Here is a 20283-nt window from a genome sequence, read left to right on the forward strand (position 1 = left end):
AGAAGCAGGCTCTCCACTGGGCAGGGAGCATGATGCAGGACTCGTTCCCAGGACCCTGGGATCATGACTTGAGCCGAAGGCAGATGCTTGACCGACCGAGTGACCCAGGTGCCCACGAGATTCTTTTTTAAGTCAGTGAGACACTCGGATCTAGACAATCACTGAAAGTATTCTTGATTGTTGACTCAGACCACATCTCTGTTCAGGAGCCTTCCCGTACAGTGCTCCGGCTCGGAACTATCCAGAGCTGCCGGGGCGGGTGTCAAGGCACCGTCCCTGCATGACGGAATGTGGACCTACCTCAGCGGACTGCACAAAAACTGCTGCAAGGGTCACGTCTCTAAACTCAGCCCTCAGACACAGCACAGAACTCTAGTGTTTGACTGTGACTATGGCACAAGCTGACTCATTGGGATAGGAACCTGGTCACAGACGATATTAAAACAGCTTCTAGCTCAGCGCGTGGTAAACAGATGCTGAGAAATATTTTTCACCCTGTGTGTGCATGCACACGACAGACACACACACACGCGTGAGTAGGTGTGGTGTGCTGTTCTCTTGCATTCAAACTACAATGAACGCATTCCAGGTTGTATATTAACTGTTATTGATTTATGCCCTAAATTCATGTCATGTCTATTAGGGACTGTAATAAAACACAGATGGTCTTGCCTGTTATCTGTCATGAGGCCAGCAGAGGGGGCAGGTGAGTACTACCAGTAGACATGGTCTTTGTATTCCCATGTAGGTACCATCTCTAGCAGGTTTCCGTCTTAATTTTTATTGAGTCAAGCAAGACTTTTTGACCTATAAATAAAAAAGATCACTGAAATATGCATCAGGATTTTGGGGGGAAGTATGTCGGATTTCTTTTCCTATAGGTATTCTACTAGAAGAGTGTTAGGACTTTTATAAACCATATATATATATATATATATATATAACCATATATATATATATATATATATATATATATATAACCATATATATATAACCATATGTGTGTGTGTGTGTGTGTGTGTGTGTATATATATATATATATATATATATTTTTTTTTTTTTTTTTTTTTTTTTTCCCTTGAGGGAAACAGATGCCAGGAACTAGGTATGTTAATGCTGCTATAAATGTCCTCTCTTTACAGGCTTCGTACAATTTACTTCCTGTCATTTTTTTTTCTTTTGTATCAGTCTTTCCTTGAATTTAGACACTTTCCTTGAAATAAAACATTTTGGGAAGTATAGTTTAATATTAATAGAGCACCAAAGACATTGAGCTAGGGTTTAAGACAAAAAGTGGAGCATATACATATCATATTATTAGGAGAGACTTCAATCATCAGTTGACAACCATCCTTAAGTCGACCAAGGAACAAGAATGGCATGGAGTTATTTTTATACGCTTGAATGCAAACATCACTTCCTTTTATGCATAACTATTTGTTATATTTTTAATGTAACTCCTTAGAAACTATATATAATTCTTCAAAAATGAGTTTTTATACTTATAACTCCATAATCAAGCCTAATTTCCCACAGGAAGATTTTTTTATATCAAGTCAGTCAGGCAGACAGGAATACCAAAAGGGGGTCATGTGCTTTTTTTTTTTTTACTACTTTGACATAAGCAAATTTATTTATGTTAACCTATAACCAAGAGAGATAATATATCTTCACGTAAATAGCACATATGACATTTTTATCTCTTATTTTAAAAGGTTTCTCATAATTAAGATAAAAATTTTATAAATTTAGATTAAACAAAGATTAATCAAGATGGCATTAAGCCACTTTCAAAGGAAAATTCATTCTGAGAGAAATTTATATAGTCCTTTAGTAGAATGGTTATGACAAAGAGACTGGGCACATTTCCCATGAGCAAAGACTTTGAATTCTCTAAAATCTTGTTTAAATAAATCTAGGACCATTTAATATAAAAATTATAAGTCCACCTCAAAATGTCTCATGAACCATGTGTTAGTCAAAGGAAAGAGTCTATTCACTTTATATTGGTCATGGGTATAACAGTAATCATTGACATCAATCAACTGAAAGAAAATGTTTAGCATTTTTTTTCCTATGGGGAGAAAACAGGACATAGAATTACTGGCAAAAATATTATCAGGCTAATGCACTCATCTGTTGTTTTATAATTCCATCCACTGACTTTTTAAAGTTTTGACTTGTATCTTGACCTTTTGGGCCTTTTTTTTTTTTTTGATGAGAAGATAAAATACTCCATAAAAATATTAGAGAATGAAAATATTTTAAAATCAAACAGCATTGGAGATAACTTTATATAACAGAAGAATTACATAAACTAAAATATTCCTAAAAATTCAGGGAATTTATGATGAAATCTTAAAAAAAATAGTTACTTGGATATTTTCCAAGTTTCTAATAAATAAAAAGCTTTTTCTCTTCAATCTTTAAAGATACCTATAATAGACAATGTGGCTTTAAAACGCAAGCATTCTTTAGCAGATGCTATGCTGGTTCACGGCAGGGGCGACTATAAAAATTTCAGAATCTTTTAAGTTTCTTTAAAAAACGATCTGTCCTCTCGAAATGTCTTTCAGACAGCATTTCATAGCAAATACTCCAATAAGCCAGAAGGAATGAGTATTTGGTACCTTTTTAATTGAGCTAATAAGCTAAGAACGACAGCCACCGGAGAAAAATCTCCTATGATTAAGTCTGATTTTTCCATCGGTGTAACTCTCTCCCCAAGAGCCTCTGTGGCCCTCCCTCTGTCAAGCAGAAGTGAGGTGGCTGCAAGAAGACAGATCATTGTCACAGATACGGCTGATGCTATCTGGGCCTCTGCCCTTTGGTCCTAGCACTTACTCCGTCTGGTCTCCGAATGAAAACAGGTCTGGTAATGCAGGGGAAGTGGCTGTTTCCCAGGAAAGGAAATTGCCTGAAAACACATCTGGCAAAGGGCTTTTTCTCCTCCACTGGCAGGCAGAATCTTGTTTTAACAAAATATATGTTTCCTCACCTTCCACAACGGTGAAGTCTACGGAGCCAGGGCCCCCATTCTAAGCGGGAGGCATTTAATTTGTTCTCTAAATACAATGGGCCAGCTACGTTATGTCACATGCTATCTATGTTTAATTGGACAGGAAATTGTGCTAAACGAGGCATCATACCTCATTTCAGAACCGTGTGTATTCTACAAGGTAAATCATCCCCTTCTAGCTATCGACATCCGATGAAACTGAAGAGGCAAAGAGAGGAGAAAAACAGTTGGTAAAGCCAGGAAATTGAGAAGGTGGTGAGAATGTATATATAAAGCTTAACTAATGCAGTGAGAGAATCGGAGGGATTTCCAGAGAGTCTATGCTAAGCCAGTTCACACAATTGGATTTTAAGTCTGCAATGACGTGTGCACTTCTGAGATGACTTTCCCTGCTCACAGACACCAGAGGTCCAGGATACTGAAGTGGGCACCGGGGGGGGGGGGGTTCCACACATGACCCAGGGGTTCCAGCTCGAGATGACCAAAGGCTACAGGAAGTCTCTGGCAGTGAGATGGAGTCCGTCACTTGGGGTGTGTGAGTCCGTCACTTGGGGTGTGTATCTGGGCTGCACCGGGGTGACCGCCAGGATGAAATGGCCCTCCAAAGACGTTAAAGCTTTGCCATGCTAAAATCAGGGTAAAAAATCATTGCTTTAAATTCTCCTAAAATTCATCACCGTTAATGGAGAAGAGAGGCCCAGAGACACACTGGGCTGATGGGATCCTTATCATCCCACTTCACTGAGCCTTGATTTCCATATCTATCGTGGTGGCAAGACTTATCTTCCAAGGGGATATGGGTGTGTGTGTGTGTGTGTGTGTGTGTGTGTGTGTGTGTTCATAGTCACACTTCCTTTTTTTTCTTTTCCTTCTGTCCTTATGGTAACTTGAAGGGGCCTTTTCTATGGCATTTTTTCCCCCCAAATCTCATGGCTGGGAATTATCTTTCACCTGTCGGGTTCAAGATTTACTGGTTGTTCAACATGATTAGTGATGGGGGGCGGGGGGGCATCACCAATGTTTTTGCAAATGGCTCTAGATTCCACCTGTACATAAGGTTCAATTCAACATATCGACATCGAGTAGAAATAGACATCTTCTGTGAAACTTATAAAGAAATCACTACAGAGGGAGCCTGCTTTTGGAAAGCTGAAATGCTGATTTCCTTCCTTCCCTCTCTCCCTCCCTTCCTTCCTCCCAGTCGTGGCTTCATCTTTAGTTCTCATTCATTACTATACACAATTTGGAAATAAAAGTAGCAAAAATAACTTTCTCTAACAACCATTTTAAGTCTGCTGAACTTTCTAATGGTTTTCTCTGTGCACTGAACATTAAATTGTACATAAACACGTTGACTGATTTTATTTGGCCAATTTTTAAAAAGCCAGGGAGAGGGAGGGCGATGGACAAATATCTCCAAGGCCCTCTGGCTCCGGCAAGCCAGGCAGGCGCCTGAGTGTCCTGAGTGTGCCTGTCTGCCTACAAATGGCCAAAAATTGAAACAGAGTGTCCCCAGCTTCATTTATTAGGGTATTTCAGTTCTGCAAGTCCCTCCTATAGCAACATAGCACTTTCCAAAAATTAAGGCCACGCTGGCCAAGTGAGCTTGCCCCAGTCTCCGTGCCTGAGGCAGGCAGGCAGTGCTGGGATGACAGTGTTCTGCTCTGGGTGGTGGTGAGCAGAGCTGGCACGAGAGGGCTCTGGAGGTTCTGGACAGACAGGAAGGCCGAAGCCTTGGGCTCAAAGGTTCAGTAGATGTGGGAGATCCATGTGCCTCTTAGTACCTGAGTACTTTCCATGCGTTTTCAATCAGGGGTGGGCTTCTCAGAGCAGACATCTGCCAGGTTCACCTCCTGGGATTTTAACAGTTCAGAAAGCTACACCCCCCCCCCCCAGAATAGTCGGTCCCACTACCATCCCTTCATTTGTCCAACAATTTAACCATCCAGTTGAATCCTGATTATTAAACTGGCTCTCTCTACAACAGCAGAGCTCACACGGGCCAACTCGAAAATTCTGCTTGGCAATCCACTGTTTGGGGGCTGCCCCACTTGGCGCTGTTCCACAGCTGGTATCCTTTTTTTTGGTTTCGGGGTTGCTGAGACACCATTCAAATAGAGCGTAATGTCTGGGAGCTTCTGAGATGGCTCTGGGTGACCTGGGGCCTCTGGAAGATTGTGGTAGGTCAGATTCCCTGATCCAGACAGAAGTGGATCTCCATCTACACGGACCTACATTTCGGGAGGGGAAAGGGAGGCCACAAACAATGGGAGATCCTCTGGCATTTCCCACACATTAGAGCTTTTGTTCCACAGACCAGACTGAAGCAGGGTCAGAGCTCTTTGTCATGCTGACCTTCTTTCAGCAATAGGTAAACGTGGTCTTTTTAGGGCTATCAAACACAATTTCCCTTGTTATAGAGTAAAATGCAAGGAGAACTTGAGACAGCTCTACAGAAAAAATCAGGAGCCTCCAAAATCTCAGCTGATGACATACAGTATGGGGGAGAAAACAAACATTATTAAGAAAATAAATAATACCAGGCACAGCTGTCCGGCAGAACCGTTAGGAAAAAAAATGGTTGGGCAGGAAGGCGGCTTTTGGGAAGGCTGTAATAATATTTCTCATTTCATAGCTTCATCGGCCTTTGCTATCCCATCGGCAGGGCACTGAAGAAAACTCAGGATTCTCTTTGAAGATGAACAGTTAACAACAGTTCTGAGAAGCAGAGTCAAGCCTTGTTCAGGGTGGAGGGGGATCTGGGCTGGGCTTAGCCTGCCCCCCCCCCCCCCCCCGCCCCGGGCGCTGGGACAGGAGTGGTCACACAGCTGCCAAAGAACCACTACAGTGGGCCTATCTGTGGCTGAGGGCAGGAGGGTTAGCTGCTGCTCCTGTCATGAGGCTCCCCACCCAGATCTGCCTCTTCCTTCTAGGGCCTCCTACTGGCTCCCCTAAGTCACTGCAGGGGCCTTGTAGCTCCTCTCCTCAGTTGCTCAGTGATAGACTCTTACAGTTCCAAGTGCAGCTCCGACACCGAGAACGTCCCCACCGTTCTGGTTCTGGTGTGTTGCCTATGGTAGGCCCTGCACAAGCGTGACATCTGCTTTACACCAGAGTCGGGTTTCCAAGCACGCCTTCCTGGCCTTGCATTTCAGATCCAGCTTCAAAGTGGTGCTTTCTTTTTGGTCAAAGTTTCCTGCCCCTTTCGCAAGTCCCTTATTCCTGGCTAGTCCCATGCTTCTCAATTCTTTACGAAGACATGCCACGATCTGAGACGTGGGAGAGTTGCCTGTGTACATTGGCTGTGCATTTACAGTGGCCTCAGTCCCTGTGTCACATCCCCACCCCAGCTGAGTCTGCTGGGTTCTAACTCAGGAGCCAGCAAACGGCAGCTCATGGCCTGTTTTAAATGGCTGGGGAGCTAAGAATGATTTTTACATCTGTAAGTCATTGCAAGTCACATTTCGGGGTCCACAAATAAAGCTTGGCTGGAACACAGTCACCCTCCCCCGTCGATGGACTGTCTACGGCCACTGTTATGGTACTATGGCAGGGTTGAGTAGCTATGACAGAGACGGGATGGCCCGCAGAGCCTCCAATATTAAGCTATCTGACCATCTGACCCTTTGCAGAAATAGTTCGCCATCCCCTGGTGTAAGCAGAGCTTTCCTCACAACTCTCTAATAATTAACTCTAATAATTTCCATTTAGGAACCTACGAAGAGATGCTCGGGCACGCTCCGACCTTGAAGGGACAGATGAGAAAGTATCCATGCCACCGCCGATGGGGTCAGGGCCCCAAGAGCAGCATCTCCCTTCTGGATGTTCCCCCAAGCCCTCCTCTCACCGCACCCTGTTAGTTTACGGGTTTCTCCCTCATTCTCGTCTGAAGCGCCAGCACGTTATTATCCATCCCCAGTACCCAGCAGAGGGTCTGACACAAACCAGCAGACTGGAAGTACTTGCCATACAACCTCTTTCTGCAGCTACTTTTTAAAACCACCTCCCTTGCCTGGAAGGCAGATGAATGATTTTTCAAATGGGGAATACCCTTAGAACAAAGAGTGTGTACCTTACGTGTCTGCTTCACACTCAGAGCATAATAACATAGTTGCAATACTGAAAGTACTGACAAAGAAAGGAATATTCGGACATGACTAGTCTGTATCATTTCAATCCTAGAAGGCACTACAGAGAAAGGATCATTGTGCTTTTCAAGTGAGCTGAGGCTTAGAAGTTAGCATTTGCTTCAGGTCTTAGAGAATCTCCAAACACAGGGCATGTCTTCAGAGCCTACATGCTCCCCCTACAGTTAAGACTGTGAATGGGTGCGTTTTCTTTATTTCCTCCTTCAGCAGAAACCATGTGCCAGAATCATGGTGGCATCAAACAATGGCTTCTGCTCTAGGACCCTCCCAGAGCACAAGTTCTAGCCTTCCCAAGTGACAGAACCCTCTGGACATCTGGCCAAGTCTACGAACACCTTCTCAGAAAATGACATGTGCTACTTTATTTGGACATTAAGTAACAAGATTCGGGGGTGAGTCTGATGACAATGTAGTGGTGAGTGCCAGTGCCAGCTTGAGACACTGTAACAAGATCGACTACAATTTCTACTGATGAAAAAGCCAGATACTGACCACTGTTGCTTCTGACCAATCCATAGTTAAAGGAGAGGCTATGTTTCAGTTATAGTTTGGTGAAGAAGGAAGACATATTTTTTGCCATCAAGTTTCCTGGACCCCTTGAATTCTGTCTGTGGAGCTAAGGTTAAGAACCCCGGCTCTAGAAGTAACCTGGGAGCCAGCCCACGCAGAGGAGGGATGTTTTTAAAGGTCTAATTAGGTCTCTTGAAAACACAAGTTCCGGGAAAATAGAATTCACTACACAAATTCCACGAGCACCCAAGAATTAAAATCATAGTTCTGGAATGCTCTGCGAGCTGCTCGTGCATGTTTTGGACTGACTCTGACTTTCATGCGTAGAGGGGTTCGTCAAGTCAGGGTGCAGATATACTTCCACTGACCAGGAAGAACAGAGCCTGTGCACCAAGATGCAAACAGACCGTGGCGAAGATTCCAAGGCTTTCCCCATGCACACTCTGGCTGGTTAGCATACTGTTAATCCCTCAAGTATTACATTTTAGTTATGAAAGGAAGTCACCCAGGAGACTGACAGAGCTGTAGAATTGAAATAGAAAAACCTTGGGAGTTAATGCAACCCTGGAATTTTACAGATAAGGACAGTAGAGCAGAGGTGATGTGCCTGATTTAACTGATCCTGGGGAAAAAAATTACAAAAGGATGGGATTTGAGCAAATCCTGATCTAAACCAGAAAATATTTGTGCTTCTGTCTCACCAGCCTCTTATTTAAATTCTGATTTCTCTGTGTATTATAACTTGATGGACCATTAATCTGGCCAGTATATTTTGCTTTGAATATTGAAGTGGATATTTTGTTTAAAAGATGAAGCGTCAGAGCTCAGAAACTGGTTTTCCCAGCACGATTTAATAAAGTGCGATGTTCCTATCCGATGCTTTTAAAGTGAAAACTTTGTGTATGTAGCAAATAGTTCAAAAATCAAGAAATACCAAGAAAACTATTTTCCTTATGAAAAGACAGAGAGTTTACAAGGGGACGACTTCTTCCTTTTTGTTTGTAATAACAAAAATAAACCAAAGTCCTGACATATTTGTAGTATTTTTATTCCTAAAGGAAAAAACAGGAACTTTCATTGTACTTTAAAGTTATTAGCCCAGATATTTTACCAGCTAAGCACTGTGAGCTCAGTCTCACACATGAGACCCGCTGCTCTCTCTAGGAAATGCTCAATTAGGGTGGTGCCTCTGACACACTCAGGGGTCCTGTAGCCCATCGATTTTTCCCAGAGGGTTTCTGCAGCATATAGCCCTGGTTGAACACCACACACCATGCTCGGATTTTTCCTGTTGCCTGGCTAGTGACCCCCCTACAGGAAGATAACAGACACGCCAGGAGGGCGGAGCGGCTTGCTACACATGTCTGGCTACTCTTATCAACTTATCATATAAGGAAAGGAAAGTGATTGATTCGGATCCTGACACCGAGGAATCTGGGGGAAGAGAAACAAAGCAGCATTAACGCTGGTCTGTAAAGAGAATACAGCCCTCAGGAGTGAGCAGGGTTATTCTTCCTACTGCCATCTGACAGTTCACTGCAGGACCGACCCACCGGAGGGAAGACAGCATTAACGATCAAGTTCCTGCGGGAAAAAGAGGGAAGAGACTCCCACTGATGGTCCTTAAACCATGGCCGCAGAGCCCCGCATCTGAGAGGGCAGCTTAGGACCGGGATTCCCATGTGCCTTCGAGTTTGCTAAGCTGCTGGTTTATTACCAAAAGAAAGAAAGAATGTGGCAGATTGTTTTCTTTACTTTGAGCTGTGATCTTGTCCTAGCCGCAGCCTATAACAACTTTCGGAAAAGCATGGACAGCATCGGGAGAAGACAGTATCAGGTTCAGCACGGAGCCTGCAGCTACACTTTCCTCCTGCCAGAGACAGACAACTGTCGCTCTTCTAGCTCCTACGTGCCCAATGCCGTGCAGAGGGACGCACCACTAGATTACGATGACTCGGTGCAGAGGCTGCAAGTGCTGGAGAACATCATGGAAAACAACACTCAGTGGCTAATGAAGGTAGGAAAAAAATCATTTTTACTTGGTGAACAGTTAAAGCTAATAAGATCAGCTTGGTTTTAACACCCCCCCCTCCCCAAAAGGCAATGAGCCCAGGAGAGAGACGGTGGCTAATACCTTTGAATGAATTATCATTTCTTTTATTGTTTTATTCTTTTATGCTCTCCCAGTAGTCCTGGGTGGGAAGCGAAAAGGATTATTGGAGAACAATGCCAGAATCCATAGAGAAAGAGATCTCCCGAGTTCAGAATCTTTATTTAATAAAGTAGAGAAAGTGCACTTCTCTGCAAAACGTGTAGGCTGTGTTGTTTGTGTAAGTGGTTTAAATTCAGTAACACCCATTACCAGGGATGTTATAAACTGGTTACAGGCGGCGGGGCGGGGGTGGGGGGTGCAGGGGGGGAGCTGTAAGCAACTGCGGTGCCGGAGCCAGAAGCCAGGAAAAACGTGACAATCATGCTAATTACTGAGACATAACGGATGGAGTAAAGTGCTTTACCAATTTCCTGAATTTATTTACTAAAATAGACTGCGACTCTTGGTAAATGAAAGGAAATTTAATAAAGCAGACCTTATGTTTCTCAGAACCTGAGGGCTTTACCCTGAAGGGTTTGTCGTTTTGTAAATGGGGTGAGTTTCGCAAGCGTCTGAGGGCATGTCCGGCACCCAGCCCCTCAGCGGGAGCCTCAGGCTGTAAAGGTCACCCCACGTGGGACCGGTGCGCAGGGCATTTCGCCGCAGCTCTGCTGTGACAAGATGGTCATGTTCTCAGGGCTACAGTGATACAGTTTCACAGACATTTCATAGAGACTTTAACCCAAACAGGATATTGAAAGCTCGGTTTTTCTTTCACGAGTAACCATTTTCCTCATGTACGTGTGGGGGCTATTTCTACAAAACCCAAAGTCACCCTGAAATTTTTCTTGATATGGACTATATATGTATTTAAAGGAAGCTTAAACAAATTATGTCAATAGATTAATCATTAAATATTATAATGACAGTACATCACGGTGCTTACACAGTAGAGACGGTACTATTTACCAAGCTAATTCACTTCATTCAAGACCTTGCCCCTTAAGAATTCTCAGCCTTTCATTTCCCCATAAACTTTCTGTTAGGATACTTTATCTTAATCTTAGAATAGATCTTGGCTCCGAATCTGTGTTTCTCATTAGCTGTCCTACCTTCAGAGAGGAAACGAGCAAGTTATTACTTGAGTCTAAGCCGGAATGAATGAGTGCCCTCAGCACTGCGTCCACCACAAGCAGAGCGGTCACTTCAATGCAGACACAGAAAACAACACACACTTATCAGAAAGACCTGCTGTCTAATACACAACTCATTACTTATTATCTTTGAAGGCACTGGCCCTTCTGGGCAAATTCTCTCCCAGGTTTTCCTCTTTTCCTAAGAAGGTCCCTACGGTGCGCGCTTTTAAAATCTTCAATAATTCATACATGCACATAAAAAGAAGCTGTTCATTCACAGATGTACTTTAAAAACAGGCAGCAACACAGGTTCAAATACTTGGAAGACAGACTGCATGCTAAATGCCTGCTCACTCTGACGTCGTATTTCTTTCTAAATTGTCCTGCTCTCGCTGAACCGCCCCCGCCTGCATGCACTGTGGCCACGCCAGGCTAATAGCCGCGGCGAGAGACGGAACATACATCATACGTAGTAAACACCCTCCTCTGCCCGACTGGTAAATCCTCTTTTGAAATAAACAGTCAAGAAACCCTAAAGAGTGTTCTGCCAAATGCAAGATTACTGAATTGCATTTGCTCAATGACGCTCACAGTAAGTATACCTGAAAAACTCCATAGTCAAGGCTCATATTTCTTTCTTAGATAAACAACCCCCTTCTCTTGGATCTTTGAGACACTGTTTAAAGAAGGAAAGGGACAAGAAATTCTACACGAAGAGACCAACATTTTTTCCTTTCCTGGTTCAATTAGTAAATATTTGAAAAGGGGCACAATGGCATTTCTAGATTCTTTATCTCACTAAATGATCACCAACAGTGACGTCATGTTTATCTGTTCATCGGCTCAGCAGCACCTGTCCACCGGGCCTACCTGGGTGATGTGCACCTGAGAAAGTCTGTGTTCGTTCACTCTGTTCACAGGCTCCTCATTTGGGAATGAAAGCCAAAAAAGCAAATATGAAACCTGTTTCAAGTGGTTAAATGTAACCTCTCTGCTTGTTTTTTATTGCTGTGCTTTGTCACCTGTGATAATAAACACTGTGTTTCTCATAAGGGAGAAAATAATATATAATGGAATGATAGATAAGCCACAGGATTAAAGGTTCAACATCACAATCTAACACGTATTCCTAGACTAGCCCAGAGAGAAAAAGTGCAAGTCTGTGTTTTTCGTTGTTTCTCGTATTTCCCTTTCTTTAGGGCTGTTTTTTTTTTTTTTAATGTTTTCATATTTCCTCTCTCTCTCTGATCAACACCAAAAATTAGAGGGGTCTGTGGGGGGTGGCAGGGTGGGAAACCTGTAAGATTTTAAGAAAGCTTGTTAAGAAGGAAAATAAGACCACGTTCTGGTGAATTTCAGGGCAGATGACTAGCAGGTCATCTCCCGAGTGGCTAGCACTGCCTACAGAGCTTGGACTAAGAAAGGTGTTTTGTACACATCAAGAGATACCACACTGCCCCTTTAATCTGGCAGGCAAAGGAGGTGTCAGACTTCTGAATGAGTGCAGAGGAATATGAATGGAGCCATGCAGGGAGGGCTCGCTCTCTGCTCAGTGGTTAAACAAGGAAAAGACAAATGCATGACAGTTTACCAAATACACCATGATGACCTAAAAAAAATTATATGTCACATCCCCTTGCTAATCCTGCAACTATTCTAAACCTCTACCCCAGTGATACTAAACTCACTATAAAAACTGACAAATAACTTAGCAAAGTGGATTTTATCTTGCCTGGAGACCAAATGTATTTTTTTTTCCGATAAGAGGAAATAGGGAAAGGAAATAAACAATTATTTCACACTGATGAATACCTCAAATTTATAAACAACTGCAAAGCCTATTGTGCTTTAAAACAGAATGTTTTGAAAAATAAAGCTAATGCCTATTAAATTGATGTAAACATTTCCTCTTTTTTTTTTTTTAATGAAAGAAGTACAGGGTAGGCACTATAAACCTGAATCTAGATTCTTTTCTTTCTCTAAAACTAATAATAATATATGCTTTTAATAAGGTAGGAGGTACTACTATTCTTCAGTGGATGCATAGGGGACAATGCACTTTTGCTGCTAAAAACAAAATTGCTGTCAATGGGAAAAACTGATGGTGAGAGGCTCAGGTGCACTCAGACCACCAGCCCCCCATCCTGGTGGCAGTGGAGGAAGGTGGAGAGGGAGCGTGTGTATTTTATCATGTGTGGTTGCAAAACACTCCTTGGCTGTATATTCAAACAAATAAACCAGAGCTGGGTTCACTAAAGGAAAGAAGAAAAAAAATTCCCACCATATCCATAGCCAGTGGCCTACTGCAGGACTGGAGCGGAGCTGCCACTCCTATACTGTCTGTTGTATCTGGAATCATGAAATATGACTGTGTTCAGTGTTAGCGACAAATTCTGTGCATTCAAGCTGCAGAAAGCCTCTATTTCAGATGGCAGGGAAATGATTACTATTGCTATTTAATTATATATTAACATCACTATAGTAAGGAATAAAGAGATGATTGAAGTTTCACAATGGGAGAGGAAGTACAACATTTTTAAGTTTGGAAAATGCAGGTATAATATAATGTTTACTCTGTATCATGTAAGATATATATAGTACAATGTGTGCTTACTAGGTACATTATATAAAACACACTGAATATTTAGTATACACTGTATATGTTGTTTATATAATATTTGCTTTCCATGGTCAAGTAGCCTCTGCTCATTAAATGGGGCCGCTGGCATGCTGAACGATGTAGGTACCACACGGTGGGGAGGTGATTACTTGCCTGCAGAGTCTAGAACTAGGAAGTGGAGCTATATATAACTTCCATAATATCTTACTTCCTGTTTAGACACTGGGTAATCCATAAAGTCTCCATACTAAAATTTGAACATTGGTTTATTTTCATCAATGTAGTTCTTTACAGTTTACAAACAGGTTGGGATCTAAAAGTTTATCTGTAAGTCAGTGACTGTACAGGGACATGAAAGGGAATGACCTTATAAATGGTGATCCTCTGCTCAGGCTGGTCCAGAGTCCTGATTTTAATCTATAACTGAAATCCTGTGTATTTGTAATTGAAAAACAACAGTTTCAATCAGCCCTACCACCATATGGATAACTTAAAAAAAAAAAAGCAAAAATGTTATGAAAGTAATATATGGGCAATGTAAAATAAACCAGTCAAACCGTTAAAACAGTAGAAAGTAGGAAGTATAGTTCTCCGTCTCCCTAATCTTCAGCCCCCTTTTTCCAGATGAGCACATTTATACTAGCCCTTTACTATAACAAATTTAACGTGAAAACGCATGAATTTCCTTCTTCTTAAAATATGTGTGGTGGCATTATACCACTGTGACATGATACCTTGCTTGGATCACAAACGATGTGGAAAGAGGTTGAAAGAAAGAGATTTTATTTAGGGAAAAAGCAAAATTTGGAAGACTGAGGTAAAGAAGATGAAGTAAAGGGGTGTGTGTGTGTGCACACATGTGCACAAGAAAGAGACACAGAGATAGAGTTAGAGAGAGATAGAGATACAGAGAGATAGAGAGAGAGACAGAGACAGAGGGAAAGACAGAGGTGAGGGAGAGAGACACTACCCACAAGTGCTCAGTCAAGATAAGGAAAAGGGGCGGTATTATTGCATGACTGTTTTGACAGAAGAAAGGTAGCTAATATTGTCCTGTAATCTGGCCACCAAATGACACCACGGCCTGCACAGCTCTGGGATTTCCTGAATTGAGACCTAGAGGGTATATGCAATGAATCATGGACATGTACAGATTTTCCAAATCAGGTGCTCATAATTGCAGAATATCTGTGTTACTTAATGATGACAACTCTGCAAACTATTCTCTCTCTTATATGTACATATATGCTTATATGTATATAAAATTTACAAATTTTATAAAATATAATTTGTTTTTTACTAAACATAAAATAAGAAGCTATATATATATGTGTGTACACACACACACACACACACACATATATATATATATATCTTTTCACTACATCCTTCTTTGACTTGAACGAACCTGACAATAAGATTTTTCTCCTAAATTATTCTAGAATTCTTCTGATAAAAAGAGAGCTACTCAGCTTCCCAATCACACTTTTCTCACGAAAGTAGCATTAGTAATAGAGTTATTGGGGGCTGCTACCAGGTAGCGCTGAACCACGTTAAAGCACTTTCCACATCCTTAGCCCATTTTGTCCCAAGACTATCCCTAGAACACAGGCATGATAGATACAATCCTATTTATTTTTAATCACTCATAAACATGGGTCAAGATAATATCGATGTGCTTTGCAGTTTGGAAGTCTTGTATGGATTATCTAGAGAGAGGAAAACAAACAGGCAAAGGCACGTACATTCCCCCTTTTGACAAAAAACAGAATTTTCCATGGGGCTGGAAAAACTACAGCAAACTGTTGGGAGATGTGTGAATGAATATGAATATAGTGTTATTTCTTAGTCCACTAACGTAAATGAATGAATTCCACTCTACCCCCTCCCACTCCTTTTGGGCAGGAGCCATTAAAGTTCATTTATTTGTTCAACAAATATTTATTGAAAGTCTCCATGTGTCCTAGAGGCATTCTAGCACTCAGAATAAATCAGTGAGGTGAGGTCAACGACCAAGGGTCTGGCTCTGGTGGGGACTTGCTACATTATAGCATGGCGTTCCTGGCAGGACATGTGTCCAAAGGTAGGAAGCACTACACAAAATAAATGAGCGACAAGGGAAAGACCTGGTAAAGGAGATCAGGAGTGTTGGAGAGCAGGGGTGGAGAAGGGTGATGTTACCAGTTTGGTCACTTTACTGAAACCTCTTTCATAAAACGAAATCAATTCAAACTCCTTCTGAAAGGTCACTTTTCCTTTCACCAAAAGGATACATGGTTATTACAGAAAACAGAGCATACAAATGGTGAACAGAAGATACATGCTATGTATAATTCCATCATTCTGGAATGACTGTCCTTAATACTGAGTGCCTATAGATGCCTATGAATGTAGAATTATTTTCTCCACCACCTAACTCTGACTCAGGTATGCTAGCTGTCTGCAAATTAGTATTTTAATTAGATATTTCCCCATGAAATCACCTTTCTTTCTTATCCTAATCTTGGCACGCACCAGCTAATGAAAGATGTGAAATCTATTCAAGTCCCCTGAGGAGTGGGCCTAATCCTTTTACCATCATCGCTGCTTCAACCAGCTACAACCATTATCTTTGCCATTCAACTAGAACCTAATTAAAACCTCCATGGGACCAGCCCCGGGGGGCTCCTGGGATGGTAATTACTTTGCTCCAAAATCAGCCTCAGTCCTCCCTTTGAACAAACTTTTCAGAGCCTATGAATTGCTTTTGAAATCTTGACATTAACCTGACAATTTAACACTACGAAGTATTCACAGCCAATATTTAATATTTTAAAAACCAACACTCGAACCAACTAAGTATATACGTTAAGAATATAACCTGATATTTATTACGACGTCACGTTACATTTTTTCATGGACAATGGTGATTTTTAAGGGAAGAGATATCAAGATATATAGGTCTTAGAAAATACATTATTTTATCATGTTGACACAGTTTCTTTGAGAATGCATCATTTTATATGTGAATATTCATAAGTTATATTTTTTAGGTAGAGAATATCGATAAAGTCTAAAAAGGAGACAAGCATTCCGCCTCTCCATTTCTCAATTTTGTTACATTCCATCTAGACCATATTAATACCTGTTCACATATTAGCCATCTTCTCAATGTGAGGGTGACTTACTGTGCTGATTGGCCTGGTGACAGAACCTACCATCCCCATCACCCTGTCTTAAGTACTCAGTATTCCAGGATGGACACTGGCATCCCCATTACGATTGTTCCAGCAAATGCCAGGAATGAAGGGGAAACCTGAACTGTGCATTGGCTTCTGGAAGCCACTAACTAACACTTGGTACTGGGCCCAAGATGTTCCACTCCAGAAGTTTCTACTTTGGCAGCCGAAAGTACATATTGGTAATTAGGTTCAAAGCAAAAAGAAAAAGAAAAATGTGTCGTAAAGTTGTCCCATTTCGTGAACGCACAAGGAGGCCATACTCTTCGGTACAACCTGCTGAATTGTGCGGGACTCTGTAAAGGACAGTGAGTCTGATGGTCTTTCTGTTCCAAGACATGGAAGAGGGGTTTGGGAGCCTCTGAAGAACAAGGAAGAGATGAAAAAAATGGAGCCCACTTTAGGGGTTTCATTTTAGCCCAAGCCAGCCCCAGAAATTCAGCCAGACCAGAACAAAGGGAATGACATGCTCATGTTCTCCTGAATTTGGAATAAAGACATTTTATATGGGGGTGTCTGGGTGGCTTAGTTGGTTAAGCCTCTGCCTTGGGCTCCGGTCATGATCCCAGTCCCGCATTCGGCTCTCTGCTCAGTGGGGAGCCTGCTTCTCCCTCCGGCCTCCCTCTCCCCACTTCTCGCCCCCCTGGCTCCTGCTCTCTTTCTCACAAAAATAAATAAAATCTTTAAAAAAAAAAAGGCATTACACCAAAAGAAGACATATCTTGGATACAACTATTCAGATTCAAACAAATCTAAATATAAAATAAATCATGTTTGCATGTGAAGTCAATACTATTATTGATGGACAAGCATGCCTTTGAAGTTACTTTCTCGGGTTTTGGTGTCTGCATGTTTATTTATTTTTTTAAAAGATTTTATTTATTTATTTGAGAGAAAGAGAATAGGAGCAGGGGGAGGGGCGGAGGGAGAAGCAGGCTCCCCGCTAAGCCAGGAGCCTGATGCTGGACTCGATCCTGGGACGCTGAGATCATGACCTGAGCTGAAGGCAGACGCCCAACGGAATGAGCCACCTGGACGCCCTGGTGTCTGCATGTTTAATTAACTATATAACCCATGCAATGTGAGGCTAGAGAATACCAGTTTTTTGTTGTTATTTCATTTGTTCCTCTTTATATGTAGTAAATGACTTTAAAGACTTATTTTCTTACAGCAGTTTTAGGTTCGCAGCAAAATTTAGCAGAAGGTCCAGAGATTTCCTGTATACCCCCTACCCCCACATACATGCATAGCTCCCCCTGTTCTCAGTGACCCCCACCAAGTGGTCCTTTCGTTACAACTGATGGACTTCCATTAACACACCTTCATCTCCCAGAGTCCACAGTTTACGTCAGGGTTACTCTTGGTGTCGCGCACCCACAGGTCTGGACAAATGTATCCACCGTTACAGTGCCGTGCGGAGTAGTTTGACTGCCCTGAAAACCCTCTGTGCTCCACCGACTCCTCCCTCCCTTCCTCCAAACCTCTGCCAACCACTGATCTGTTCACCGTGTTCACAATTTTGTCTTTTCCAGAACGTCATATAGTTGGAATCATGCAGTATGTAGCCTTTTCACTTAGGAAGTGCTTTTTTTTTTTTTTTTTTTTTTTTACCATGATTAACTACATTTGTTTAGTAACCCCTTGCCTTATTCAACTAAGTTAACTGGCTAAAACCCCCACTGTGCACCTTCAGAAATATAAGGCGGCAGCAGGACTCTAAGGGATTATGTGTTTCAAATAAGGTGATGAGTGCAAAAGCAAGGTGGAAACTGTATGGTGCTGCACTATTGCAGGGACCGTAATTATAATTAATTTTAATAACAACACCAGAAACACAGTTACCAAGATCTGTACTGTCTCTCATATTCAAGATTACAATTCCACTCACTCTTATCAGGCTGAATGAGCAGACCTCACACCTTTGAGTTGTACCCCTCAAACCACATCTTCCCTCTGTAAGATAATGAACTTCCTTTCAACATGGAAAAGGCCCATTGCAAGTGCATACAGAAAGTGTCTATACCACGCGGCTGGGTGCCTCTCTAGAAACACCCTGCTCTGAGACTCTCCACGACCTCTTCTCCTGTACCACCTGCCTATGGCGCTCCACCACGCTCACGGATAGAGCTATGGAGCCCATTAAAACAGCCAAACTTTATTGTTAAATGTATTTTTTATCACTTCAGCTTCCAATAAGTCATAAGCAATGCTGCCCTTCTGTCCGTTCTGTTTTTATGGAAGGGAGGTCCTCAAACTGCCTCCTGAGTGGGCATTCTGGAGTTAACTAGTCAAGCCACATGTCTGGGTAAAAAAGATTCAAAATTCCTAAGAGGTATCATTTCCTCTGGGCTCCTGTAAGTATTTTCTCTGCCATTAGATTTGTGGAATCACCAGATACTATCAATTCTTGGTTGTCTGCTGGATAATTATAAACATTAGTCTGAAGATAATCGGAATATTCCTTTGAGTTTTATTAACTACTATCTAGTCTTCGGAATCTTGGAAAATGATTACATACAGATGTAGCTTAAAACTTCCCTACGCAAACTGGTCTTCTTAATGAGAAATTCTAGTGCAAAAATGCTGCTGGAGAGAAGATACTTTGCTGAATAACATAATCAAATTCTGACCACAAGCTAATTATCTATGCTTAACCTTTGGTGCATGTATATGAAATTCCTTTTTATTTTTAGTTACTAAGAAAGAGATTGTTAAATTCACTAAAACATTTTTAAAACTTATCCAGATTTAAACTTACTAAAGTGTTACTAACAGGAATTCCCACCCAGAATTGGTTTTAACCTAACTATAAGAATAAAATGCTCTTAAAAGCATTGATGGCTGAGATAATTAGGTTATAAGTTAAAGAACCAGGGTTAATCAGAACACCATTCCCTCAAATAACCACTGGTCATTTTGCAATGTGTGATTGTCCATACTTTTAAATATGGTCCCCTTCTGGGTTACAACACAGTAAATCCATATGCGCTTTTTCCTCTAATTGGGCAATGTTTAATACATAGAACCTATTTATTACTGCATGACTAGCCTGCCCCAGGCCATGGAGGTTTTACATCTGCAACACACAGAGTTAAAGTACAGAATGCTACTTTCCTTTACCCTTCCTCACCCTGAAATGCATTACCATTCAAGTCAGTGGTCTCTGAATGAGAAAGAAGAAATAGTGAAAATACTTGTTGAATAAACAAGTCTTAGAGCTGGAATCCTTTCTCTATCCATTTCAGTTTTAGGGGATTCAAAATCCTAAGTTGGCCACACAGGTCAGCCACAACAGCCACGGAGATAAGCTAGCACCACTTACCTCTTCAAAAACAAGGGGGCTGTTGGCTCGTTACTGTGATGCCAGCATCTTTCACTTGTTTGTTTAAAAAGTCTACAGAGTTCTTGCAAAAAGGATACCGTTCATGTGACAGCAGTCAGTACAGGTCAAACCAGAGAAAGGCACTTCCCTCTTTGGCGGCGCTATGACCTTGTTGCTGTACCATGAGAGAGTGGGCAGTGATCAGCATCATGATGGCA

At 41.9% G+C, this 20283-nt stretch overlaps 2 protein-coding genes across 6 annotated transcripts in view; one reads left to right on the forward strand and one right to left on the reverse strand.

Annotated features, from left to right (window-relative positions):
• MCPH1 (microcephalin 1) overlaps positions 1-20283 on the reverse strand; it is a 242014-nt gene that overhangs the window by 64607 nt on the left and 157124 nt on the right. The gene's annotated exons all lie outside the window — the stretch shown is intronic.
• Positions 8887-20283, forward strand: part of ANGPT2 (angiopoietin 2) — a 54887-nt gene continuing 43490 nt past the window's right edge. The window contains exon 1 of one of the 2 annotated variants that reach the window (XM_045810846.2): positions 8887-9694. In XM_045810846.2, coding sequence (XP_045666802.2) covers positions 9410-9694 — 285 coding nt within the window. In that variant the 5' untranslated portion in view covers positions 8887-9409. The remainder of the gene's footprint in view (positions 9695-20283) is intronic. The other variant, XM_045810847.2, reaches the window with a different exon arrangement.

Source organism: Ursus americanus, chromosome 27, assembly GCF_024610735.1.
Source record: "Ursus americanus isolate L20-20 chromosome 27, mUrsAme1.1.p, whole genome shotgun sequence".
Taxonomy (NCBI): domain Eukaryota; kingdom Metazoa; phylum Chordata; class Mammalia; order Carnivora; family Ursidae; genus Ursus; species Ursus americanus.